Source organism: Ruditapes philippinarum, unplaced genomic scaffold, assembly GCF_026571515.1.
Source record: "Ruditapes philippinarum isolate M1 unplaced genomic scaffold, ASM2657151v2 ctg2368_1_1_1_1, whole genome shotgun sequence".
Lineage (NCBI taxonomy): Eukaryota > Metazoa > Mollusca > Bivalvia > Venerida > Veneridae > Ruditapes > Ruditapes philippinarum.
Window position 1 is genome coordinate 163,778 of NW_026852697.1, and position 27,987 is coordinate 191,764.

At 33.4% G+C, this 27,987-nt stretch overlaps 1 protein-coding gene across 2 annotated transcripts; it reads right to left on the bottom strand.

Annotated features, from left to right (window-relative positions):
- Positions 1-877: 877 nt before the first annotated feature.
- On the bottom strand, positions 878-27,734 carry LOC132721417 (uncharacterized). 2 transcript variants are annotated; one of them, XM_060705733.1, is made up of 3 exons: positions 27,279-27,734; positions 26,215-26,397; positions 878-3,504 (listed from the first exon to the last, which is right to left on the bottom strand). In XM_060705733.1, the coding sequence occupies exons 2-3, from the start codon at positions 26,369-26,371 to the stop codon at positions 2,555-2,557; spliced, it is 1,107 nt and encodes a 368-aa protein (XP_060561716.1). In that variant the 5' UTR covers positions 26,372-26,397; positions 27,279-27,734; the 3' UTR covers positions 878-2,554. The 2 variants fall into 2 exon arrangements, with proteins under 2 accessions (XP_060561716.1, XP_060561708.1); XM_060705725.1 differs by lacking the exon at positions 27,279-27,734 and having other exon boundaries at positions 26,215-26,503.
- Positions 27,735-27,987: the final 253 nt, after the last annotated feature.

A 27,987-nucleotide genomic window follows, 5' to 3' on the forward strand; every position in this document is an offset into this window, starting at 1 on the left:
TAAATGTATCGTCGTGATGCTTATAAACTGTATGAACGTTTTTAAATTTGATCATTGCGTTTCTGCTGACATAAAATATGACGTAACGCGGTGTGTTAAGCCGCGTCAAACGTTAACGTTAAATTTGGTAACAAAAATATCAGTAAATAAGAAAACGATATTATGTGAATTAAATAGATGTAAGAAAGAGAAAAAATGTAAATATATAACAAATATTATGTTAAAATCTTAATAAATTCAAAGAAGAATTTAATAATGTTGTTTTATACACAATAAGATTAATAATGCTGTAAGATAAGAAGACTGGATCAAATGGTTCACTTTCAGAAATGAACGAATCTTCCGACGGACGAACTTAAGGACAGACGAACGGACCGACCGTCATTTGCACTTTCTTTGAACAGGGACATTTAAAATTGTAAAACACGCAAGAAAAAATGGCCTGAAATATGTTTTCGGTTCAGACTGGAATGTCGGTTTTTCGGGTATCCGCCCAAAGACGTCTTCAAAGCGAGTACCCTGTGTCCGAACAAGATTGTCGGTATTTGATGAAGTCATTTTTAAAAGCTATCAGTTTCAATTAATAAGTGACTTTTTATGAGAATCTACAATTATTGTTAGCGCGGAGGAAGGTAGTCTAGTACTGGTGTAAGTCTCCAGGAACGATGGTTAGGAAACTACCCGCCTATATGACTGAAATACTGTTGAAAAAAGGCGTAAAATGAAACAAACAAACAAACAAAACAATTATTGTTGAGTAAGGTTTTTTAGGCAATCAGTTTAAATTTTTTCCATGTATTTTGATGTATAGAGTAACAAACATTGTTCTGTGTCAGTGTAACGTAAAACCCAATCAAACAAACAAACTATATAAATCAATATAATATTTTAAGTTTCCATGTTCACAAATGTACATATATGATGCTTCATTGTAGGCTGTATGTTGGTTCCCCTATTACACCATGCGCTAAGTACACCTTTTGAGTCCAACAAAAGTTCAGGTTTAAGAAATTGTGATCATAACGAATGCTCACTTATAACTTTTTATACAATATGAGTCAATTACAATGTGACATACAAAATAAAATACAATTTATTATAGCATCATCGCCATTTGTAAACAACATTTGAAGTCGTCGTCACCATCATCATCATCATAATCATCATCAGCAACAACAACAACATCATCAACAACTACTACTACAACAAAAAAAACATCATTATTAGCATCATCATCAATAAAACATCATCATCATCATAACAATAAATGGAATTAAAATCGCCTTAATTATCAGAACAACATATAATTTAAAATTATTAAGATAAGCCATTTGCTTTAACAAAATGCGTATATCATCATTTTTCAAAACGCTTTTCTCTTGGGTGTTGTGTTACAGTGACAAGGGAAAATAACTCTAAAAACACAATCTCATATTTCAAACTTTGATACTTGGTTATTTAAGAATGGTTGCTTGCCTTGACTCCCATAACTGTAAGAATTAAGACAAAATTATTATAAAATATATCAATTGTTACTCATTGACATAGCTGATTCATCAATTGCTTCTTTTATTGTAATAAAAATCGCGCTTTCCGGTGTCTGTTAAAAGTTTTCAAGATGGAGAATTATTTGCAGAAAGACATGTAGTTTCCTTTTTTTCGATTAAAATTGCAAGAAGTTCATTGTCCTAGAGATATTAAGGGCTTCGCTTTCAAGTATCTAGTCATATATTTCCTTGCACTCGGCACCGCGGTATTATCACGTTATTGACTAATAAATGATTTAAATTGAGAGACAAACGCATTTAGCTCACATTCTGACATATTATTGAAGCATGCGTACAAAAATAAGGCTACCAAACTTAAGTCCTTTGTGTTCAAAGTGAATGACCGGTTGAACCGAATTTCCTGTTTATCAATAGCGTTTGAAAAGAGAAAAGCGTGAGGTGAATGTCGCAGAGTTACAGTATAGACAGGAGTTTGACAGTATATACCAAGATTTCGGTTACAGTGTAGACCTCGATATAAAATTATATAAAACTGTTGCTTCTGTAGATACAAGGTAAAATGTAAAAATGATACATAGCCCTTTAAATCTTTAATCTCAGTTTAATTGGTGTGCTTATGAGCCCAATGTCATTCCTTACAATTTTTTACAATTTTCTTACAATTGCATGTGTGTCTTATGACATCTGTTCAATATGTACTTGACAAAATTTCATGAAATTTACATAAATGTCTACCATTTCTTTTAAAAATATGTCTTCCTGTCTTCTCGTAAGCAATCCTCCATCTTGCAAATTATATATTGTAACCGGAAGTCGCAATACTGTTACATGCTACTATACTTACTATAATGTGTCTTTTGTGTTTAATAGTTTACTAACAACTTTGTTTACATTTTGATACTTTTATCACTTTTAATTTTACATTCAGTGCTGTTTTCTTCCGATGAAAAGCGTCTTGAATGTTATCATCACCTCATAACTCATAACTTCAACATTATAAAAACGCAAGATTGTCCTTTCTACAATTTCTGAGGTTGATTGTGTCTTTAATTATTTATTCTATCTCCTGCCACATTTGATATTGCAATTCTAAATATAAAATTGGTAACCGGTGTGTAGAACGGCATATACCAGTGACTAAATGTGAAAGTTAAATTGCTAACAGCATTTGTTCTACCTTTGAGCTCAAGGCAGCCTCTCCTTTGTATAAAAGAGAGTTTTTTAAAGTCACGACATAAAGCGTTCAACCAACTTAGGTCAAACGAGAAGTATTTCGAATTCGGCACATATACGGCGTCTTCGTGTATTTCTGGAAGTCTGCTGCAGTAGAAGAAAGGAGAATTACCTTCTGTTTTATTTTCTCTATGTAGTGGAGTGTGGTAATATTTTTGATGGTTATATATATTGAATTGGGCCGATAAGAAGAGAGGGCCGGTGGCGGAAGGTTTGTTTAGCATAGGTTGATATAACGGCAGATTATCGATTATCTGTTTTAAAAACGGATGTTTTGCCTTACAAAATATCAGATCGTGGTACAATACATAAGGCATTTTAAACGTTATAGCGTGTATTTCAAAAGGCACAGTTGTCAATATACACGCATATTTGAAAGTTAGTCTCTTTAATGGTCTTAGACATTTTATACCAATGTCCGCAAATACACCACCGAATTCATACAGTACAACGTAACGAAGGATTTCACTTTTGGCTGCATGCCGAGAATAAGCGTCGTAGGTTCCCAGTAAAGGCCGGTGTCGTCTGCCAATAAGCTGTCTAGCAGATTCTTCCGTCCAGAAATGATATTTCCAATCAGAATTATAGTTAAGGAAGCTTTTTATATTTGAAGCGTATTCTAATGGGACGTAATGGTCTTTGTGTGCTTGGTGCAGTATATGGGGAATTCGGGGCTCAAACTCCGAGCCGGTTGGAAAGTCCTCGTGTAATTCCGGTTCGTATGGTGGATATTCTTCTATGTTCACCCAATCCGGCACGGACACTGCAATGTAAACCAATTATCGTTAGATTTCTGATTAAAAATATATACATATATTTATGAATAACATTTTTAATTTAAACAAAAAATATGTTGATGTTTTCATGGTTTTTATTTGTTTGGGTCGTCAGACCAAACAAATAATGGTAGCGAAATTTCAGAGTCTAATGTTCTTATTTGCAAATGCCGAAAGTAGTCCACTTTTTTGAAGCGGTTACTTCCCTTTTGTATGTACACTAAAGCCGAAAAAATCAGGGGAGATCACTGCGTAAAGATGGTCAAAGACAGGCGCATCAATTTTCAAGCAAAGTAATTCCCGAATGGTCGAAGATTTCTAATATTGTTTTCTGGTATTTTCTGATCGAAAATAACTAAATACAAAGCGGACATTCAATCTCTGACACAGAAGTTTATGACAAACCTAACAACAAGTAGTTCTCAAAACAGCTTAAAACTAGCGATTTAAAAGAAAGAAATATTTTATTTTGTTACAAGTATCCAACAAATTACAACGCATTTAAAGTTAAACAATAGCGTTGGCTTATAGAATTGTCAATAAATGCACAATCACAAATTACGCGGATGAATATGATTTTATCAATGAAAATACTATTTTTAGCCTGTAGATTACCGAATACTACACAAACCGAGTAGTGGAATATATAGATTCTACATGTCGGACTGTTTGGGCGAGAGGATTTTCGCTAAAATATTTACTTCAATTTTAAACAACAGGTTTACCCTGAACAAAATACCTCGAAATTAATAAGGATTACAAACCTGAATGCAATGGAAGTTCTAAATTTAGAATGACTTGATATTATTCAGACAATCTGTGTATAACTTCTCCTTGGTACAGTGGTAACGCGCTCGCTTAGTGAGTGAGAGGTCTCGAGTTCGAATCCAAGTCGAGGACATTTTTTTTTGTTAAATTCTTTTTTTAATTATTTTTGTTAAGGAAGTAGCCATAATTTACAAGGATAAACTGTGGCTGTCGTAAAAAAGTACATAAATGATTTTTTGATGCAACTCTAGTTGCATACAGATATACAGTACGATTTAGATTGCAAAGATCAGAAAATACCAAAGAACTTGAAGCCCTTTGATTCTTTATAAATATACATGCTTATAGTAAGCTTCAGGATTATTTACATCTGTGTTAAACAACAGTTAAAAGTCGTTACAAGCCCTAATTTAGAATAATATGGTTTTCTTCAGGCCGTTCACATATAAATTTAACCGTGGCTGAAGGGTTTTCGGGCTCGCTTAGGAAGCGAGAGGTCTGGAGTTCAAATCCCAGTAAAGGTAACTCATTTTTTTAAATTGTTAAAGTCAAATAAACATTGGATTGAATATCAGTGTTGCAATTAGTCTTATAGCCAATTTACTACAATTAAAACGCTGGAAAGCATTGGTGGCACTAAACATATAATCTCACAACCTGCACCTTTCTTACATTCTGAGACCCAAACAAATTCAGCGCCTTCTGTGCTTTGATTTTTGTATGTTTTTGTTGTTGTTGTTTTTTGTGCTTCGATTTGTATGAATATAAGTGACAAGTTCTGAAATGAACTAGTATAAAATGCTTTGGTAAATTATATATGAGCCGTGTCACGACAAAACTAACATAATGGGTTTGCGACCAGCATAGATCTAGACCAGCCTGCGCATCCGCTCAGTCTGATCAGGATCCATGCTGTTCGCTTACCAACTCTATTACAAGTAGAGAAACTGATAGCGAACAGCATGGATCCTGATCAGACTGCGCGGAAGCGCAGGCTGGTCTGGATCCATGCTGGTCGCAAATCCATTATGTTGGTTTTGTCGTGACACGGCTCATATATAGTTATAAATTACCTGTGTTATTTTTCATCAATGTAAGGACATATCAAAACGAGGTATTTCCCCATTTGATTAATAATGGAAGACCTCGCCGTTATGATATTTTATTAAGATGGTAGGCCTCTAATTGGAAATTCTAGCATTTTTTTACAAAGACGATAGAATAAAACAAAAACAAACGCTTTAAATAAACTTAAATTTTAGCTGAAATTGGTGATAAACCCATTCAAAGAATGTTTCCTGAAAAAAAATTCAATTTCTGTAAATTATACATTATTTTTGTTAAAAGGCACATTATGCCTCAGAATTATTTTTATTTACAATCTTTACAATCAAATGTTTTCTTTAATTATAAGTATTGCAATTTAGAAGGTCCACCACGACATTTTGCATAAGACATAGATGTTTTGCTCCAAAACCTGATATTTTAAATCTGCCGTTTGTGGGTCTGCAAAGCGTAAAAGGGAAGATAAACATGAAAAATAAGTCCAATGGACTCCTGAGGGTTACTAAAACAAAGAAAAAAAAAAGAACTTTTGGCACCCAAATTTCCTGAAAGTCTGCGAGTGCCGAAGAATCAGTCGCAGACCAACGAAATGAATTCTGGAGGGTCCCTTTATGTAAAAAAATCATTATCATCAAAAATTTCTGAAAGTCTGAGAATGCCCCAGAATCAGTCGTAGAACAGCAATATGAGCTCCTGGGGGTTACTAGAACCCGAATTGGATTTAAAATCAGCACCAAAATTCATGGAAGTCTGCGAGGATGTCAGAAGTAGTCGCAGACAAGTGAAATAGACCCCGGTGGTCTCTAGGCAAGAATAATAACATTTCAGAGGCATTGAGAGTGAAAGAGGAGGTATGAGAGTTTACATAAGGTTGGGAGGGGAATATATGTATAGAATAAAGTGAAACACTGGGTATATGGAACGAAAACGAGCCGCGTCACAACAAAACCAACATAATGGGTTTGCGACCAGCAGGATCAATGCTGTTTGCTATCAGTTTCTCTACTTGTTATAGGGTTTGAGAACGAACAGCATGGAACCTGATCAGACTGCGCGGATGCTGGTCGCAAACCCATTATGTTGGTTATGTCGTGACACGGCTCAAATAGTTCCATTGTTTTATTGATATCATAAATGCACCGTGGTGTTGAAACAAAACAACGCGTAGAAACTTCGCATAGCAAGCAATAAAAAATTACTTTATGTGTAACTTAGAATGTCTTTAGTCTTAAACTAAAAACATGATTGTCCAAACGGAACACTGTTCATACAAAAGTGGAAATAAAAGTAATGTCATGGACCTAGTTTGTGTATTGTAGATTTAAAGTCTAGAGTACGGTCCGTAAGTCATATAAAGTAGAGTTTTCATAAACATTTTAAAGGAACTCCTCTGAGATACAAATGCGTAAAAACATAAAAAAAGTTAAATCTGACAAATTTAAAGTAAAACACTTCAAATAGAAAATCTGCAAAGGATAAGGAAGAAATATACTCAGAATTGAATATAAAAATAAGTTTTGATCAAATTAAAGCCGCTTTTCAGTCAAGAGCGTTGCAACGCTTTTCCTTGTTTTGGATCAATTTGCTCTATAAAAATGATTATCCTGTGAAAACGGGGTGAGGGAATGACCTGAAAATTTGCACACACATTATTGGTCAAGATCTTCATCGGATGGTATACAAATCTGGGACAAATATTTCCAGTGATGTCATCTAAAAAAACCTCAGATGAAGCCCTTTAAGTATACACGAAAGGATGACTTTTGAAATGCAGGTTTCACAAAATTCATAAAGTTATTAGCCTTTTAAAAAGTAAGATATGATAGTATCAGTATCGTTCTACACTTAAGCTTAAACAAGAATAATTATCGCCAATTTCGGGTTTGGTACAGTGTCACTGTCGTCAATAAACCGTAATTTGAGCTACCTGTAATTACCATTCACAGTGTCACGCCAGGACGTAATTAAACCCAAATCGGTGAAGTCAAAACATTGATCCCTGACTTGTCTAATTCTAATTATCAGGTATCTACCTTAAAGGTCTTTACAATTCTTTATCGGATCTCAAAATAAATTGTCGTTTAAGTCCAAAAAAACAGCAGACTATGTATGTCGCTTACATGAACTAAGTTTGTAGCTCAAAGATCAAGGTCACATCAAGGGACTGAACATAGTTTATTTGTCGTAAAGTTTCAGTTTCAATTTTTATTAAACCAAGGCATATATTATGCAACTGGTTATAACAAACAAACGAACAAAACAAAAATAAGAAAGTAGTCAAAAATCACTTATATCATAATAAAAGAATACAATTTTGACTAGCTAAATAAACGAAAAAGGAGATTATATTGTTCATTTCAACAACGGGAACGGAGAAGGAAAAATATTAATTATCTTAAGTTTAACATAATGTTTTTACAATATAAAGACAATTTTAATAGAATCTTTTTATAACAACTATTCATTAATCTGTCAAGTTAAAAAATCACCGATTTTATTATTCCTCTTTTTAGATGACTTTGAATTATTTTTACAAAGGGATGTAAATAGTGGTTTGACTATAAACGATATTGTTTTGATTTTGTTACTGTTTGCTGATGATATGGTCATTTCAGGAGATACACCAAATGATATAAACAGAAGTTTGACGTTATTAAATGACTATTGTAAAAAATGAAACTTAGAAGTAAATATCGATAAAACCAAATGTGTTTTCAGAAAACGTGGAGTTTTAAATAACAATGAATTATTTTATTACGAAGGGAAACATTTAGATATTGTCGATAACTTCAATTACTTAGGAACAATATTTACTTATACTGGTAGTTTTAGTTTAAATCAAGAACAATTGATCGGCAAAACTCATAAAGCTCTAAATGTACTACTAATTAATTGTAATAAATTTCAGTGAAAACCTGAAGTGTTATGTCAGCTTTTTGACTCTTTTGTTGGTTCAATTTTAAATTACGCTGCTGAAATCTGGGGTTTTACTAAATCTAAGGAAATTGAAAGACTTCATCTTAAATTTTGTAAAAAGATATTAAATGTAAAAGTAAATTCATTTAAATTTGCTGTGTATGGTGAACTTGCATGTTATTCTTTATATATTTCAAGATATGTTAACATTTTAAGACTTTGGTTTAAAATGCTTGAGACAGATAATATCATTCTTAAAAATGTATATAACATTGCTCTTGAAGACTGTAATAATGGTAAGAAAAATTTGTTATCAAATCTCAAATTGTAACTATGTAATTATGGTTTTAATGATATTTGGGATTTTACAGATTCGTAAATAGTAAAATATTTTTACCAATATTTAAGCAAAGGGTAAAAGTATGTAAAGAGACCAGTCCTGTTTTGTATCTGTATAATCCTGTTAAAGATTCTTTTGTATATGGAAATTATCTAGATATAATTCCAAGTACTTTAAGGAACTCAAGTATCTTACAAGAATAAGAATATCTTCGCATTCATTACATGTGCAAACTGGTAGATTTCATAGAAACAGAATTGTTAGAAATAAAAGATATTGTTTATATTGTAATCTATATGACGTCGAAGATGAATACCATTTCATTTTAATTTGTCTTTGTTATATTGATATAAGAAAAATATATATAAAGATACTATTATATTAGATCTAGTATGCTCACTGATATGCTAAAATCAAACAATAGAAGTACTTTTAAATTTATCCTTGTATGTACAAGATGCATTTTCTCATTGAAATAACTTAGATTTTAAAAGTAGATACAACTTAATATATTAATAATTCATCCTCTTTATTGATATGAAAGAGACATGTTTAATTCCGATCTTGTGATTTATGTTAGTATGTATTGTAAAAATGTTTACATACGTATAAAGATTTATGATTGTACAAGTCAAAAATAAAGTATCTGTTCTATTCTGTGCTGATGAATATAAAAACTTGGGATAAGAGATGTATGTCTAATGTCATATGAAAGTACGAACATTCAAATAAGTAGTGAAATTCATCACCAATAACTTGATACGGACATAAGGAACAGAGTCTTTTATTATAACCAATTGCCAAATGGCTGCAATTTTCACTTGGTAAAAGGTAATTCATTGTTATTTACATAAATATTTGCCTATGTCAAATGGAAGTACATCTAGATATTTTTTCAAAACAATTAGTATTTTTATATGTACGATACACTAAACACTTCAAGTGTTGTTAAAGTACGTTAGCGGCCCGTAATTTATGTATAGTTAATTTGTACTAGACTAGTATAAAGTAACAATGTGTTGTTGCTTAAGATTAAGGTCTCTAGCTCAGATGAAGATCACTTCAAAGAGATTGAAAAGGATCAAAGGTGAAGGTCACTCCAAAAGGATTGAAAAGGATTGTGACGCTGTTATACCTGTCCCTTCTACTGCTGCAGGATTGATGCAGTTTTATCGAAATATTGGTATACATGATCATTTTGTGTCCGTCCGTAGTTGAATAGTCATATAATCGGATTAGTCGAATATACATATAATCGGATAAGTCGAATAATCATAAAATCGGATAAGTCGAATAGTCATAAAATCAAATGAGAAGAATAATCATATAATCAAATAAGTTGAAAAATCATGTAATCAAATAAGTCGAATAATCTTATAATCAAATAAGTCGAATATTCATATAATCAAATAAGTCGAATAATCTTATAATCAAATAAGTCGAATATTCATATAATCAAATAAGTCGAATAATCATAAAATCAAATAAGTCGAAAAATCACATAATTGGACAAGTCTAATAGTCATATCTGTCACACCGGTGATTTATAAATTGTAAGGAATTTAAAGACGGTGACTTGCACGGAAATGGGTAATTACTAGTTTGTTATCCCGGATTGACTATGGATTAACTGTCAAGTTATTATCAAAAATATTTGTTAAAATCAGCGTTTAAACGAAAAAAATGAAGAAAAAACAAATACAACAAACGAACAAAAACACTTTTCAAAGTGGTTATTTTATTATTTTACTGTGAAACATTGTTTTGTTATGGTTTAAGTAGAACATTATGCGCGTGAAGGTTTAATACTAAATATTGAACTCGTTGAAGAAAATAATACCATGCTTGTCAGCGGCCAAAATAAATACACGTTCACTCGCGCATAATATGATTCAAACCGACTTGTTCAAAATATAGGAAGTATCGAGAAGCTAGCACTGACATCGAAGATCGAAGATCGAAATTCAGTTTATAGTGAATATCGAGCTAGCTTTGAACTTCGAGCCAGCTCGAAGATCGAAATTCAAAGTAAACCAGAGCTGAATTTCGAGCTGGAGTTGAATTTCGAGCCAGCTCGAAGATCGAAATTCAAAGTAAACTAGAGCTGAATTTCGAGCTGGGGTTGAATTTCGAGCCAGCTCGAAGATCGAAATTCAAAATTTTCAAAAGTTGAATTTCGAGCTGGAGTTGAATTTCGAGCCAGCTCGAAGATCGAAATTCAAAATTTTCAAAAGTTGAATTTCGAGCTGGAGTTGAATTTCGAGCCAGCTCGAAGATCGAAATTCAAAATTTTCAAAAGTTGAATTTCGAGCTGGAGTTGAATTTCGAGCCAGCTCGAAGATCGAAATTCAAAATTTTCAAAAGTTGAATTTCGAGCTGGAGTTGAATTTCGAGCCAGCTCGAAGATCGAAATTCAAAATTTTCAAAAGTTGAATTTCGAGCTGGAGTTGAATTTCGAGCCAGCTCGAAGATCGAAATTCAAAATTTTCAAAAGTTGAATTTCGAGCTGGAGTTGAATTTCGAGCCAGCTCGAAGATCGAAATTCAAAATTTTCAAAAGTTGAATTTCGAGCTGGAGTTGAATTTCGAGCCAGCTCGAAGATCGAAATACAAAATTTTCAAAAGTTGAATTTCGAGCTGGAGTTGAATTTCGAGCCAGCTCGAAGATCGAAATTCAAAATTTTCAAAAGTTGAATTTCGAGCTGGAGTTGAATTTCGAGCCAGCTCGAAGATCGAAATTCAAAATTTTCAAAAGCTGAATTTCGAGCTGGAGTTGAATTTCGAGCCAGCTCGAAGATCGAAATTCAAAATTTTCAAAAGTTGAATTTCGAGCTGGGGTTGAATTTCGAGCCAGCTCGAAGATCGAAATTCAAAATTTTCAAAAGTTGAATTTCGAGCTGGGGTTGAATTTCGAGCCAGCTCGAAGATCGAAATTCAAAATTTTCAAAAGTTGAATTTCGAGCTGGAGTTGAATTTCGAGCCAGCTCGAAGATCGAAATTCAAAATTTTCAAAAGTTGAATTTCGAGCTGGAGTTGAATTTCGAGCCAGCTCGAAGATCGAAATACAAAATTTTCAAAAGTTGAATTTCGAGCTGGAGTTGAATTTCGAGCCAGCTCGAAGATCGAAATTCAAAATTTTCAAAAGTTGAATTTCGAGCTGGAGTTGAATTTCGAGCCAGCTCGAAGATCGAAATTCAAAATTTTCAAAAGCTGAATTTCGAGCTGGAGTTGAATTTCGAGCCAGCTCGAAGATCGAAATTCAAAATTTTCAAAAGTTGAATTTCGAGCTGGGGTTGAATTTCGAGCCAGCTCGAAGATCGAAATTCAAAATTTTCAAAAGTTGAATTTCGAGCTGGGTTGAATTTCGAGCCAGCTCGAAGATCGAAATTCAAAATTTTCAAAAGTTGAATTTCGAGCTGGAGTTGAATTTCGAGCCAGCTCGAAGATCGAAATTCAAAATTTTCAAAAGTTGAATTTCGAGCTGGAGTTGAATTTCGAGCCAGCTCGAAGATCGAAATTCAAAATTTTCAAAAGTTGAATTTCGAGCTGGAGTTGAATTTCGAGCCAGCTCGAAGATCGAAATTCAAAATTTTCAAAAGTTGAATTTCGAGCTGGAGTTGAATTTCGAGCCAGCTCGAAGATCGAAATTCAAAATTTTCAAAAGTTGAATTTCGAGCTGGAGTTGAATTTCGAGCCAGCTCGAAGATCGAAATTCAAAATTTTCAAAAGTTGAATTTCGAGCTGGAGTTGAATTTCGAGCCAGCTCGAAGATCGAAATTCAAAATTTTCAAAAGTTGAATTTCGAGCTGGGGTTGAATTTCGAGCCAGCTCGAAGATCGAAATTCAAAATTTTCAAAAGTTGAATTTCGAGCTGGAGTTGAATTTCGAGCCAGCTCGAAGATCGAAATTCAAAATTTTCAAAAAGTTGAATTTCGAGCTGGAGTTGAATTTCGAGCCAGCTCGAAGATCGAAATTCAAAATTTTCAAAAGTTGAATTTCGAGCTGGAGTTGAATTTCGAGCCAGCTCGAAGATCCGAATTCAAAATTTTCAAAAGTTGAATTTCGAGCTGGGGTTGAATTTCGAGCCAGCTCGAAGATCGAAATTCAAAATTTTCAAAAGTTGAATTTCGAGCTGGGGTTGAATTTCGAGCCAGCTCGAAGATCGAAATTCAAAATTTTCAAAAGTTGAATTTCGAGCTGGCGTTGAATTTCGAGCCAGCTCGAAGATCGAAATTCAAAATTTTCAAAAGTTGCATTTCGAGCTGGAGTTGAATTTCAAGCCAGCTCGAAGATCGAATTTAAAAATTTTATAAAGGCGAATATCGAGCTGGAGTTGAATTTCGAGTCAGCTCGAAGATCGAAATTCAAAATTTTCAAAAGTTGAATTTCGAGCTGGAGTTGAATTTCGAGCCAGCTCGAAGATCGAAATTCAAAATTTTCAAAAGTTGAATTTCGAGCTGGAGTTGAATTTCGAGCCAGCTCGAAGATCGAAATTCAAAATTTTCAAAAGTTGAATTTCGAGCTGGGGTTGAATTTTGAGCCAGCTCGAAGATCGAAATTCAAAATTTTCAAAAGTTGAATTTCGAGCTGGAGTTGAATTTCGAGCCAGCTCGAAGATCGAAATTCAACAAGAATTTCAATTTTATTGAACTTATTTTAAGAATCAACTTATTGAATCTAATCTGTTCAAAACTGTCATGTTTTCCAACGTTGAATGGTCATTGACACTGACGTGCATGTTGACGTTACGTTATGTTATATTACACTGCAAATGAATTTCCGTAAGTGGTCATCTTTTTAACTTTTGTCAGGTTTGTTCTTTTTTCACATTTGTATGCCTAATTGTTGCCTTAAAAGAAAACATTCTCAAATTGTAGATAATGAAAAAACAAAAATCTTTAAAGATACACATTTGACACATGTTCTTCAAATATTGTCCTTTACATCAAGTTTAGTTGGTTTCTTTCAGTGCAGGACAGTTCCATTCGGAAAAAATTTGGGAAATTTGAGTAGGTTCTTTTGTCTGTACTTGCTACGGACACTGTCGAGGCTCTTTTGATGTTTATATGTTCTGTTCACTGACCATATAATCAGTATGCAATTGACATGTTAATAAAACCGGAAAATATTACATTTATTTAAAGCTTTACTTTTTTATGTTTTCTGACAAATGTCAGATCACACTATTTCTTTCCTTTAAAAGAAAATTCAGGATTACATCTTGGTTCTTTATTTTTGTATACAGAATCCGTATTTGCAAGATTACGAAATTTTGTATGCTAGGAATTTGCGGACTTTTAATAAAAAGATCCGTATTTAAGTAGAGTATAAAGTTGCCGTATATTTCGAATGTACGAATAACGATATTTGTCATGTACGTATTGCATGATATACGGCCCTGTACACCTCCGTATTTTAAATTTCAGACCTATTTATAAAAAATTTATGTAGAATTCCGTACACTTCGGTATATCTGCAGTGGTCATAATGTCATTTATGGCGGAATTTTAACACTAATTTCAGCATAAAGAAAAATAAAACAATTTCCGTTGAATACAGCAGCATTTAAGATAATGTATCTGCCGTTGGCTAGGAAGTACCCGTAACAGTTGTCAAGGATACGCAGCGAACGGTCTTTGTTGGTCATCTTTGACGTCCTGTACAAAAATTGGCTGAAATTATTAAAAAAAATCCAACGGAATCTAATCTGAAATATGACAACATTTTACATGACGCTAGTGTCGCGTTCTACCTTAATTACATTTTATGTTAATTATTGGCTGAAGTATATATTATAATGTGAAAGAATGTGAATCTTGACTCGATAAAGCTCGACACCAATCATATATTCTGAAGTATCTGAAATAGATCTTTTCTTATACGTGTATCTCGTATGTTTTCAAATTATTTTAATTACTCTCCTATATTTGAAAATAAGTACTCGTACAATTGTAATATGACATTAGGAGCTACCTTTGACGCAGAAAGCCTTCATGATTTAATAACAAGCATAAAGTGTTCAATATATACACAGGATATGTCAAATAATGAGTAGATTTTAAGATACGAATGAATAGGTAATGTCCAGCCTATCATTGAAGTATTCCGAGTATTTCCGAATATCTCATCCGCTTATTTTGTTAATCTCTAATCAAAATAGTTTTTAATTTATTCAAACGTGATGATTTATCAAAATGGATATTAATAAGTAATTTCTTATGTTCATCATCGTTACTTCAGTTCTTCTAAATGATTATGATGTTTATTTACTGATTTTCTACATCATACTTCTACCGGAAGTCTTCTTCGGGACAGAAGAGACTGCCACTAGCAACTGTCTGAATTTTGTTGGCGCTTAAACAACTTTTTTTTTTTCAAAAGCGTCTTGAAATCTAATTATAGCTCAAATATAGAACCAGTCCAAGAGTTTCAAATTGGCGGCGTCCAGCTAACTATGGCTTTTTAATTAGACATTATATTTTTACTTGATTTAAATGTGATTTCAATTTAACTTACACAAGTCATACATGTTATCTATGACCGCGTATAATTTATTTAGATACTATTATTTTTTCTTCGATTTTCTCTCAAAAGCGAATAAGTAAGTGCGCTAAATTTCACGCTATCCCTGCTAATATTAATGGTAAGAGTAATTCAGGAAATACAAGAAGTGTTGGAAAAATAACTTGGTTTTCATCGAGCTAACTTTGTATTTCGTAATGGCATTCAAACAAGAAGGAAGTGTTCATGTATAATTTGGGACAAAAAAACCCAACGAGTCATGTTTAAACGCGCTGGAAGCTCCGGAATATTCCGGAAAATAACATTTAGTGTGGTGCTCCAATACTGTAAATAGTCTCACTCCTTGCGAATGCTTCCGAACAAAAATAGTCCAAGTATATATAGTTATCATTGCGATGAAACTTTCTTCTATATCAGTGAAGTTAACAATTTTAACATAAAAGTAACAAAACGCAATTATCTAGTTTTGTTAACAGTCAATGATGTAGGAAGCCATGTTATTTGTGCGCGTTTCCGTTCTCCACTGTATATACGGCGCACAGCCCGAGAACTTTTTGTTTATATATTATCATTAATCAGCTTATAGTTATAATAATAACAATAATGAATTCAGTTGGAAAAATTGTGACCTTTCATTTTCAGTGAAATAGAAATTCAAAGTAAGCTTGAAGTTGTTGGACAAAAATATTACAGCTTGATCGAATTTCAAATCTTTTCTTCAGTAGATAAAGACAATTTTGTATCTTATCTTGCAAGCATATAAACTTCAATGTATACCATGTTATACAATAACAAGCAACTGCTACTTCCGTTCATTATTACCTTTTTGGAAGCTTTCAGGAAGAAGACTTGATTATCACAAATACAATTTAGACGCTTTATCCCCGGTTACTAGTCCATTCCGATAAGAAATCTTACTTATGATGAGCGCTTGTTCGTATCATTTACAGTGTTTTTAAACAAAAGGAAAGACCGACACTCTCTTAACTTAATATAACCGATTGTCTTTGATTGATTTAGCAATAGTGATGATATATTCTAAGATATTTATGTGATACTCTCTAGGATTTAAAACAGAAAAACGTAATGCCTATTTAATTTCCATAAATGCTAAAGTCGTATGTTATTGTAATTTATTACGACTGTGTCATTGCGACGGTGCACCGTTTCTAATGTGTCTCTTATAACAACAGGTGGCAGAATCAGTGTTTGGACACCCATCCCACCATGCCCCTGGATCCCTGCTACAACCCTGACAAAAAAAAAGAATTCAACAATCTGATTCAATACTCTGAGTCTTACTATATGATATCAAATACAAATGAGCGCGTCATGACAAAACCAACATAATGGGTTTGCGGCCAGCATGGATCCAGACCAGCCTGCGCATCCGCGCAGCCTGATCAGGGCTTACAAACCCTATAACAAGTAAAGAAACTGATAGCGAACAGCATGGATCCTGATCAGACAGCGCGAATGCGCAGGCTGGTCTGGATCCATGCTGGTCGCAAACCCATTATGTTGGTTTTGTCGTGACGCGGCTCAAATGTGTAGAAAACGTAAAGATTATATCATTATGTCACTTTTCTATTCCGACGTAAAATGCTTTAAAAATGTGCATGGTAGTTTTTCAGGGTTTTTTTTTTCAGTTTTTTTTATTTTTTGAAACACACATATTTTGTTAATGAGTGAAAATAGCACCGAAAGATACAAAATGTATAATTTATTAAAGAGGGAAGTAAAACCGTTTGCATCAATGATCGAAGCAGTTGTATATCTCGTGTCATTGGCAGTTGAACATGTCAAATTCGTGCTTTAGTTTAAACAAGTTTTATTGCATTAAATACATGTTTACAAAATATTATACAAATAATGAGTATATATCAAAATACAAATGGGTTGGAGACAAGTTATAACAACATAAGATTAAGCTTCCCTTCCTGCTTGATGCAGAGTGGTGCTGCGCTATACGAAATTTGCACGAATCTTATCGTATCATTAAAATATTTAATTCATTAGAAATGACAAATATGTGTTTAATACTTTTTTAATAATAGATTTAGAGTATATAAAATGTTTAACAACTTATGAAATTTGCGCTGAATGTGCAGTAATGTTTCGTAAAGGTAGCCAAAATATAAACAAAGTTGTATTTTTGACTTCCATACAAAATGCTCATTTACTATGATTATACCCCTTTCAACACAGACAAAGAGCAAAAGAAAGTTAATGTTTGTGGCAAATGAGTATTTCATATGTAAGTGTAACATGATAACAAAAACAGAAAGTTTTTTAGAAATAAAAACGATAGCATTTCTAAGGCCTAATAGGCCTTTAAGGGAGGGAGAGACGTAGGGCTGGCCAAAGACTGAGTTTATTTAATTTGCGTCATGTATAATAAATGAGCCGTGTCACGACAAAACCAACATAATGGGTTTGCGACCAGCATGGATCCAGACCAGCCTGCGCATCCGCGCAGTCTGATCAGGATCCATGCTGTTCGCTAACAATCTTTATAACAAGTAGAGAAACTGATAGCGAACAGCATGGATCCTGATCAGACTTCGCGGATGAGCAGGCTGGTCTGGATCCATGCTGGTCGCAAACCCATTATGTTGGTTTTGACATGACGCGGCTCAAATGTACTCATGTAGTACCAGCCTAGAAAACACCAAATTCATGAATGGTATAGCAATGGTAAAAGGACTGACAATATCAGCTTATTAGCTCTGTGTTTCAAGGATCTACCGATTTGTCTGTAATGTGGTCTTTATGTAAAGAAAACTGCTGAATAAAAGGGAAATGTTATATGATTCTACATTCTAGGGAGAGTATTCCCATAAACAGATATATGATTCTAAAAATGGTAGATCTTATCATCTCAAGGTATTATTATATTGTGTTGCTATGTCGTGTGTACTTATGTATTTTGTCTTTGTACATGTACATTGTAGAAAATGTATAGTGTACAAAACTAGAAGATTTAATAATACGACATTTTGTCGGGTTTAGTAATTGATGACTTTGATGTTGATTATCATGTTCCTTCTAAGTTTTGGCTGTGACATACTTAAACTATTGATTTAGCTAGGCAAGACTTAACATAAGCTTCTAGTTCAAAATTAAACTGCTCAGGGCATGCGGTTGGTTTTAAAAAACAACAACAAAAAACTGCTTTACAAGCAGAATGAAATTTGATAGAAAATATCTATACGAATCAAAACGAGATGGCGCCGCCCGGGAATCGAACCCGGGTCGCCGGATTTAAAATCTATCGAGCTGACTGGGCGACTATTAGTTCATAAGAAAAAAAGAAGTCTAATGAGTTTTGTCAGTCTATGAAAAAAGTCATGTATTTTTTTTAAATTTATTTATTTTTTGGTAAAAATTAAGATTGTTGATATGTTAAATTGCAGGAAATAAACGTTTGTTTATAAGTTATTCAAGCCTAGCGGATAATGTATGCAAGTATCCGTTATAGAACCATATTAACTGTCAAAATTGTCGAAACTTTAGAAATGGAAGACAAAATAAAAGATAATTTACAGGTCAAGGCTTGCTCAAAAGACACGAATTGCCAGATTAAAGCTGGCTCAAAATTCAACTCCAGCTCGAAATTCGGGTTTTGAAAATTTTGAATTTCGATCTTCGAGCTGGCTCGAAATTCAACTCCAGCTCGAAATTCAACTTTTGAAAATTTTGAATTTCGATCTTCGAGCTGGCTCGAAATTCAACTCCAGCTCGAAATTCAACTTTTGAAAATTTTGAATTTCGATCTTCGAGCCAGCTCGAAGTTCAACTCCGGCTCGAAATTCGGGTTTTGAAAATTTTGAATTTCGATCTTCGAGCCAGCTCGAAATTCAACCCCAGCTCGAAATTCGGGTTTTGAAAATTTTGAATTTCGATCTTCGAGCTGGCTCGAAATTCAACTCCGGCTCGAAATTCGGGTTTTGAAAATTTTGAATTTCGATCTTCGAGCTGGCTCGAAATTCAACTCCAGCTCGAAATTCGGGTTTTGAAAATTTTGAATTTCGATCTTCGAGCTGGCTCGAAATTCAACTCCAGCTCGAAATTCAACTTTTGAAAATTTTGAATTTCGATCTTCGAGCTGGCTCGAAATTCAACTCCAGCTCGAAATTCAACTTTTGAAAATTTTGAATTTCGATCTTCGAGCTGGCTCGAAATTCAACTCCAGCTCGAAATTCAACTTTTGAAAATTTTGAATTTCGATCTTCGAGCTGGCTCGAAATTCAACTCCAGCTCGAAATTCAACTTTTGAAAATTTTGAATTTCGATCTTCGAGCCAGCTCGAAATTCAACTCCAGCTCGAAATTCAACTTTTGAAAATTTTGAATTTCGATCTTCGAGCTGGCTCGAAATTCAACTCCAGCTCGAAATTCGGGTTTTGAAAATTTTGAATTTCGATCTTCGAGCTGGCTCGAAATTCAACTCCAGCTCGAAATTCAACTTTTTGAAAATTTTGAATTTCGATCTTCGAGCTGGCTCGAAATTCAACTCCAGCTCGAAATTCAACTTTTGAAAATTTTGAATTTCGATCTTCGAGCTGGCTCGAAATTCAACTCCAGCTCGAAATTCAGTTTTTGAAAATTTGAATTTCGATCTTCGAGCTGGCTCGAAATTCAACTCCAGCTCGAAATTCAACTTTTGAAAATTTTGAATTTCGATCTTCGAGCTGGCTCGAAATTCAACTCCAGCTCGAAATTCAACTTTTGAAAATTTTGAATTTCGATCTTCGAGCTGGCTCGAAATTCAACTCCAGCTCGAAATTCAACTTTTGAAAATTTTGAATTTCGATCTTCGAGCTGGCTCGAAATTCAACTCCAGCTCGAAATTCAACTTTTGAAAATTTTGAATTTCGATCTTCGAGCTGGCTCGAAATTCAACTCAAGCTCGAAATTCGGGTTTTGAAAATTTTGAATTTCGATCTTCGAGCTGGCTCGAAATTCAACTCCAGCTCGAAATTCAACTTTTGAAAATTTTGAATTTCGATCTTCGAGCTGGCTCGAAATTCAACTCCAGCTCGAAATTCAACTTTTGAAAATTTTGAATTTCGATCTTCGAGCTGGCTCGAAATTCAACTCCAGCTCGAAATTCAACTTTTGAAAATTTTGAATTTCGATCTTCGAGCTGGCTCGAAATTCAACTCCAGCTCGAAATTCAACTTTTGAAAATTTTGAATTTCGATCTTCGAGCTGGCTCGAAATTCAACTCCAGCTCGAAATTCAACTTTTGAAAATTTTGAATTTCGATCTTCGAGCTGGCTCGAAATTCAACTCCAGCTCGAAATTCAACTTTTGAAAATTTTGAATTTCGATCTTCGAGCTGGCTCGAAATTCAACTCCAGCTCGAAATTCAACTTTTGAAAATTTTGAATTTCGATCTTCGAGCTGGCTCGAAATTCAACTCCAGCTCGAAATTCAACTTTAGAAAATTTTTAATTTCGATCTTCGAGCTGGCTCGAAATTCAACTCCAGCTCGAAATTCAACTTTTTGAAAATTTTGAATTTCGATCTTCGAGCTGGCTCGAAATTCAACTCCAGCTCGAAATTCAACTTTTGAAAATTTTGAATTTCGATCTTTGAGCTGGCTCGAAATTCAACTCAAGCTTATAATTCGGCTTTTGAAAATTTTTAATCTTGATCGCCGAGCTGGCTCGAAATTCAACTCCAGCTCGAAATTCAACTTTTGAAAATTTTGAATTTCGATCTTCGAGCTGGCTCGAAATTCAACTCCAGCTCGAAATTCAACTTTTGAAAATTTTGAATTTCGATCTTCGAGCTGGCTCGAAATTCAACTCCAGCTCGAAATTCAACTTTTGAAAATTTAAATTTCGATTTTCGAGCTGGCTCAAAATTCAGCTCTAGCTTGAAATTCGGGTTTTTGAAAATTTTGAATTTCGATCTTAGAGATGGCTCAAAATTTAATTCCAGCTCGTTATTCAGGTTTTGAAAATTTTGAATTTCGATCTTTGAGCTGGCTCGAAATTCAACTCAAGCTCTAAATGAGACTTTTGAAAATTTAGAATTTCGATCCGTGAGCTGGCTCGAAATTCAACTCAAACTCGAAATTCGGCTTTGAAAATTTTGAAGTTCGATCTTTGAGCTGGCTCTAAATTCAACTCCAGCTCGAAATTCAACTTTTGAAAATTTTGAATTTCGATCTTCGAGCTGGCTCGAAATTCAACTCCAGCTCGAAATTCAACTTTTGAAAATTTTGAATTTCGATCTTCGAGCTGGCTCGAAATTCAACTCCAGCTCGAAATTCAACTTTTGAAAATTTTGAATTTCGATCTTCGAGCTGGCTCGAAATTCAACTCCAGCTCGAAATTCAACTTTTTGAAAATTTTGAATTTCGATCTTCGAGCTGGCTCGAAATTCAACTCCAGCTCGAAATTCAACTTTTGAAAATTTTGAATTTCGATCTTCGAGCTGGCTCGAAATTCAACTCCAGCTCGAAATTCAACTTTTGAAAATTTTGAATTTCGATCTTCGAGCTGGCTCGAAATTCAACTCCAGCTCGAAATTCAGCTCTAGTTTACTTTGAATTTCGATCTTCGAGCTGGCTCGAAATTCAACTCCAGCTCGAAATTCGGGTTTTGAAAATTTTGAATTTCGATCTTCGAGCTGGCTCGAAATTCAACTCCAGCTCGAAATTCAACTTTTGAAAATTTTGAATTTCGATCTTCGAGCTGGCTCGAAATTAAACTCCAGCTCGAAATTCAACTTTTGAAAATTTTGAATTTCGATCTTCGAGCTGGCTCGAAATTCAACTCCAGCTCGAAATTCAACTTTTGAAAATTTTGAATTTCGATCTTCGAGCTGGCTCGAAATTCAACTCCAGCTCGAAATTCAACTTTTGAAAATTTTGAATTTCGATCTTCGAGCTGGCTCGAAATTCAACTCCAGCTCGAAATTCAACTTTTGAAAATTTTGAATTTCGATCTTCGAGCTGGCTCGAAATTCAACTCCAGCTCGAAATTCAACTTTTGAAAATTTTGAATTTCGATCTTCGAGCTGGCTCGAAATTCAACTCCAGCTCGAAATTCGGGTTTTGAAAATTTTGAATTTCGATCTTCGAGCTGGCTCGAAATTCAACTCCAGCTCGAAATTCAACTTTTGAAAATTTTGAATTTCGATCTTCGAGCTGGCTCGAAATTCAACTCCAGCTCGAAATTCAACTTTTGAAAATTTTGAATTTCGATCTTCGAGCTGGCTCGAAATTCAACTCCAGCTCGAAATTCAACTTTTGAAAATTTTGAATTTCGATCTTCGAGCTGGCTCGAAATTCAACTCCAGCTCGAAATTCAACTTTTGAAAATTTTGAATTTCGATCTTCGAGCTGGCTCGAAATTCAACTCCAGCTCGAAATTCAACTTTTGAAAATTTTGAATTTCGATCTTCGAGCTGGCTCGAAATTCAACTCCAGCTCGAAATTCAACTTTTGAAAATTTTGAATTTCGATCTTCGAGCTGGCTCGAAATTCAACTCCAGCTCGAAATTCAACTTTTGAAAATTTTGAATTTCGATCTTCGAGCTGGCTCGAAATTCAACTCCAGCTCGAAATTCAACTTTTGAAAATTTTGAATTTCGATCTTCGAGCTGGCTCGAAATTCAACTCCAGCTCGAAATTCAACTTTTGAAAATTTTGAATTTCGATCTTCGAGCTGGCTCGAAATTCAACTCCAGCTCGAAATTCAACTTTTGAAAATTTTGAATTTCGATCTTCGAGCTGGCTCGAAATTCAACTTCAGCTCGAAATTCAACTTTTGAAAATTTTGAATTTCGATCTTCGAGCTGGCTCGAAATTCAACTCCAGCTCGAAATTCAACTTTTGAAAATTTTGAATTTCGATCTTCGAGCCAGCTCGAAATTCAACTCCAGCTCGAAATTCGGGTTTTGAAAATTTTGAATTTCGATCTTCGAGCTGGCTCGAAATTCAACTCCAGCTCGAAATTCAACTTTTGAAAATTTTGAATTTCGATCTTCGAGCTGGCTCGAAATTCAACTCCAGCTCGAAATTCAACTTTTGAAAATTTTGAATTTCGATCTTCGAGCTGGCTCGAAATTCAACTCCAGCTCGAAATTCGGGTTTTGAAAATTTTGAATTTCGATCTTCGAGCTGGCTCGAAATTCAACTCCAGCTCGAAATTCAACTTTTGAAAAATTTTGAATTTCGATCTTCGAGCTGGCTCGAAATTCAACTCCAGCTCGAAATTCAACTTTTGAAAATTTTGAATTTCGATCTTCGAGCTGGCTCGAAATTCAACTCCAGCTCGAAATTCAACTTTTGAAAATTTTGAATTTCGATCTTCGAGCTGGCTCGAAATTCAACTCCAGCTCGAAATTCAACTTTTGAAAATTTTGAATTTCGATCTTCGAGCTGGCTCGAAATTCAACTCCAGCTCGAAATTCAACTTTTGAAAATTTTGAATTTCGATCTTCGAGCTGGCTCGAAATTCAACTCCAGCTCGAAATTCAACTTTTGAAAATTTTGAATTTCGATCTTCGAGCTGGCTCGAAATTCAACTCCAGCTCGAAATTCAACTTTTGAAAATTTTGAATTTCGATCTTCGAGCTGGCTCGAAATTCAACTCCAGCTCGAAATTCAACTTTTGAAAATTTTGAATTTCGATCTTCGAGCTGGCTCGAAATTCAACTCCAGCTCGAAATTCGGTTTTGAAAATTTTGAATTTCGATCTTCGAGCTGGCTCGAAATTCAACTCCAGCTCGAAATTCGGGTTTTTGAAAATTTTGAATTTCGATCTTCGAGCTGGCTCGAAATTCAACTCCAGCTCGAAATTCAACTTTTGAAAATTTTGAATTTCGATCTTCGAGCTGGCTCGAAATTCAACTCCAGCTCGAAATTCAACTTTTGAAAATTTTGAATTTCGATCTTCGAGCTGGCTCGAAATTCAACTCCAGCTCGAAATTCAACTTTTGAAAATTTTGAATTTCGATCTTCGAGCTGGCTCGAAATTCAACTCCAGCTCGAAATTCAACTTTTGAAAATTTTGAATTTCGATCTTCGAGCTGGCTCGAAATTCAACTCCAGCTCGAAATTCAACTTTTGAAAATTTTGAATTTCGATCTTCGAGCTGGCTCGAAATTCAACTCCAGCTCGAAATTCAACTTTTGAAAATTTTGAATTTCGATGTTCGAGCTGGCTCGAAATTCAACTCCAGCTCGAAATTCAGCTTTTGTTTACTTTGAATTTCGATCTTCGAGCTAGCTCGAAGTTCAAAGCTAGCTCGAAATTCACTAGAAACTGAATTTCGATCTTCGATCTTCGATGTCAGTGCCAACTTCTCGATACTAATATAGGACATATCATGACTATTGAAATGATACGGAACGTTAAAGGGCCTCCAATAACTGGGATCACGGTGTGTAAGTCGGCTGATTTTTGTTCGATTTGATAAGATGTTGTAATGCAAATCAATTCAGTTTATTCACTAAAGACTTGATTAATTTTGTCTTTCTTAGTCACTTTTCACAAAATGCTTGAATTTTTCGTTTAGGCACCTTTTGTTAAAATAAAAAAAAATAAATAAAAAAGATTCGCTAAGAAAAGCTTCAAGCACATCGATAAAATGTTCAGCTAAATAAACGTCTTTTTTCTCATCTTGGTGAAAAGAATTAATTGATTTGTGTAAAAATGTTTGATTAAATCGAATTAAAATCAGATGACTTTCACATCATTATTATGCTTATTGGAGGCCCATTAATGTTTCCGTAAAATTGAGGCAAATTTTATTAATTTTGACGTTCATTTAATTAGGCCGCCAACAACGAAAAAAGTAGTGTACAAAGCCTATATCAATGCAAAAATATTTGTATGAAATAAAAATGGCAAAAAAATGCCTAAACGCAAGTGGCGCATGCACAAAGTCATTAATAAACGAATAAAACCCTACCTAAAATCATATTTTGTTTTGTTCCGGAACATTTTATTCTGTGTACGTACATCATTCATATGTATTAGATAACAGAGACAATCTATGTTACAACTTTTTCGGGAATCAGCAATATGATAATGGAGCCGATATAATTTTACTGCTGATTAATTTTATTAACATATTTCATAAGATATAGATTTATAACCTTTAAAGGGCCTCAATTTGATGCAATCATGAGGTGGGATAAGGGATCATAGAGATACATAAATAATGTTAAAAAGAAAATTTAAAAAGAAAGAAAATAAAGTTGCCCCTTCTGGGGTTTGAACCCACGCCCTCCAATTTCAATAGAGTTGACAAGTGATTCTAACATATTTGAATACATGTACTCTTCAAAGTAAAGGTAATGCATTACCCATCAAATCAATTCATTTTTATTCACAAAGACTTGATCGTTTTTGGTTTTACATTCTTAGTCACTTTTTTCAAATTGCTAACTTTTGTCAAACAGCCAAATGCTTTACAAAAGACGAAAAGATTTCGCCTAGACAAAAACTTTAAGCATATCGATAAAAGGTTCGACGAATTAAAAGTTTTTTTTAAATGTTTAGTTAAATCGAATTGAAATCAAATGACTTATACATTATGGTCTCACTTATTGGAGACACTTTAACGTTTCCGTAGCCAACATATATACTTGTAAAGTTTGTAAATTCGTCTTCAATGATTATATGATGTTAAAAAAGTGTATAAAGCTTTATGTTGTCTGTTATTTACATAAAAATGTTTAATTTTATATAAAAAAAATCTTTTTGAAATACTTGAATGAAGAAAATTTTGTTTTGTTTATATCTTCAAGTGCGACTGTGGCAAGCACGGAATCATTGCTAAACAATTGCAACCCAATTTAACAGCAAAATATTTTCTTTGCGGAACATATTATTTTATTAACATACAATAATCATTTGTGTTAAATAGCAATCTATGTTATAAAAATTTTTGACAATCGAGCGAAAGATTTAAGAAACAGCATATTTTAACGTTTATAATTTTTATGAAAATATTTCACTACATGCATTTTTATACCCTTTAAATCTAGGAATATTATTTTATCCAAAAGTAAAACATATTCTAGATTGTTTAAATAGTTTTATTATAATATAAAACTTACCTTGAGAATCTGGAGATATGCAAAATCCAACTATGAGACATGTGCATAAAAATCCAGAAGCAACTATCAGACGTTTGTGTGCTTTGAGAAAGTAGCTTAAAGTTTTAAAAATCAAACGAGAATAGGCACACGCCAGTTTTCCTTCTCTGCATCTCATATTCCTTTCAGTTTGATATATTTTTCCTGAGCAAACAAAATGAATGAATAAATAAATAGAAAATAAATAAATAAAAAAGAAGAATTTAATAATTACAGAACAGACAAGAGAAGATACTTTATATAAGTGTTTTGTATCTAAGTCAAAACACGCATGCGTAGTTTGTGGGTTTACAAACAAACACATGCAAAATACACGCGTATATGCCATTTAAAGTGAGGTTTAAAACGGGATAAACTTTGAAACGCCTTAACAGTCTCATTATACATGTGTGTATAAACTATTATATTTTGTTACAAAATAATGATAACAAATAACACGTATTTTTAAGCTTTTATAATCAGTGTAATTATATAGTATTTATTATAAATGATTTGATATTGGATAGAATATTTACATATAGTGTATTGAAATAACTCGACAGTCATAAATAGCATATGGAATGTAAAATTAATTAGTAAATTAATTTTTTAATTAATTAAAAAGATAATTAAACAATTAAGTAAATAAATAAACTAAATAAACTAAATAAATAAATTAGATAAATAAATAAAAATGAAAACATGAATTATAGATAAAAAGAAAATGAATAAATTAACAAATAAAGAAAAACATATATTAAAAATATAATATAATATAAATAAATAAATAAATAAATAAATAAATAAATAAATAAATAAATATAAATAAAATTATATATTTAAATAACTCGAAAATAGTGACATTAGTGAGAAGGCGGAAAGATATTCCCAACGTTTATAATCTTTATGAAAATATTTCACTTTAATTATGTATTTTTATACCCTTAATAAATAGTAAAGTTTTTTTTTCAAAAGTAAAACGGATTCTAGAATTATTTTCTTTCTTTTCAATAAACTCAATAGTTTTATTATGATACAAAACTTACATTTAGAATCTGGAGATGTGCAAAATCCAAATATAAGAAATGTGCAAAAAAATCCAGAAGCGAATTTGTGTGTTTTTAGAAAGTAGCTTAAAGTTTTTAAAGTTAAATGAAAATAGACACACAACGGGTTTTCTTCTCTGCGTCTCATATTTTTCACTGTTTATGCTTCACGGTTTTCTGATAAATTAGATGAAAAGTTAGATGCAAATCAGATTTTTTGTAAATATCTATTAGTTGTAAATCAATCAGAAAAAACGCAGTCCAAAGGACAGCTATATCTTTGCCCACGATACTTTTATAGCAATACAGCTCAACATCATCTGGCAGGGTTAGATGGGTTTTTTTAGTACAGCTTTAGTGAACTAAACATTTGAAGAAAGTTTCATGAAAATCCTTCAACGGAATTGGGGGATACGGAGCGGGCACAAAATGCAGGCTTGAACATTAATCAGTGATCAGGTCAGTGATTTTGTATAGGCTTTAACATCGTATTAACCGTCAAAAGTTGATTTATATTAAATTGATGACTTATGCGGATATAGTTCGATGCCTTCAATATATTATGGGATATCAAAAGAAACTGAAAAAAATTGAAATGAAGAACACCTTCATTTGAATAATATGCATTTTTAAGATTTTCAAATACCTTCACCTACCCAAAGATTATTATTTATCAAACTGAACTGTTTAAAAAGGTATCACACTGAGT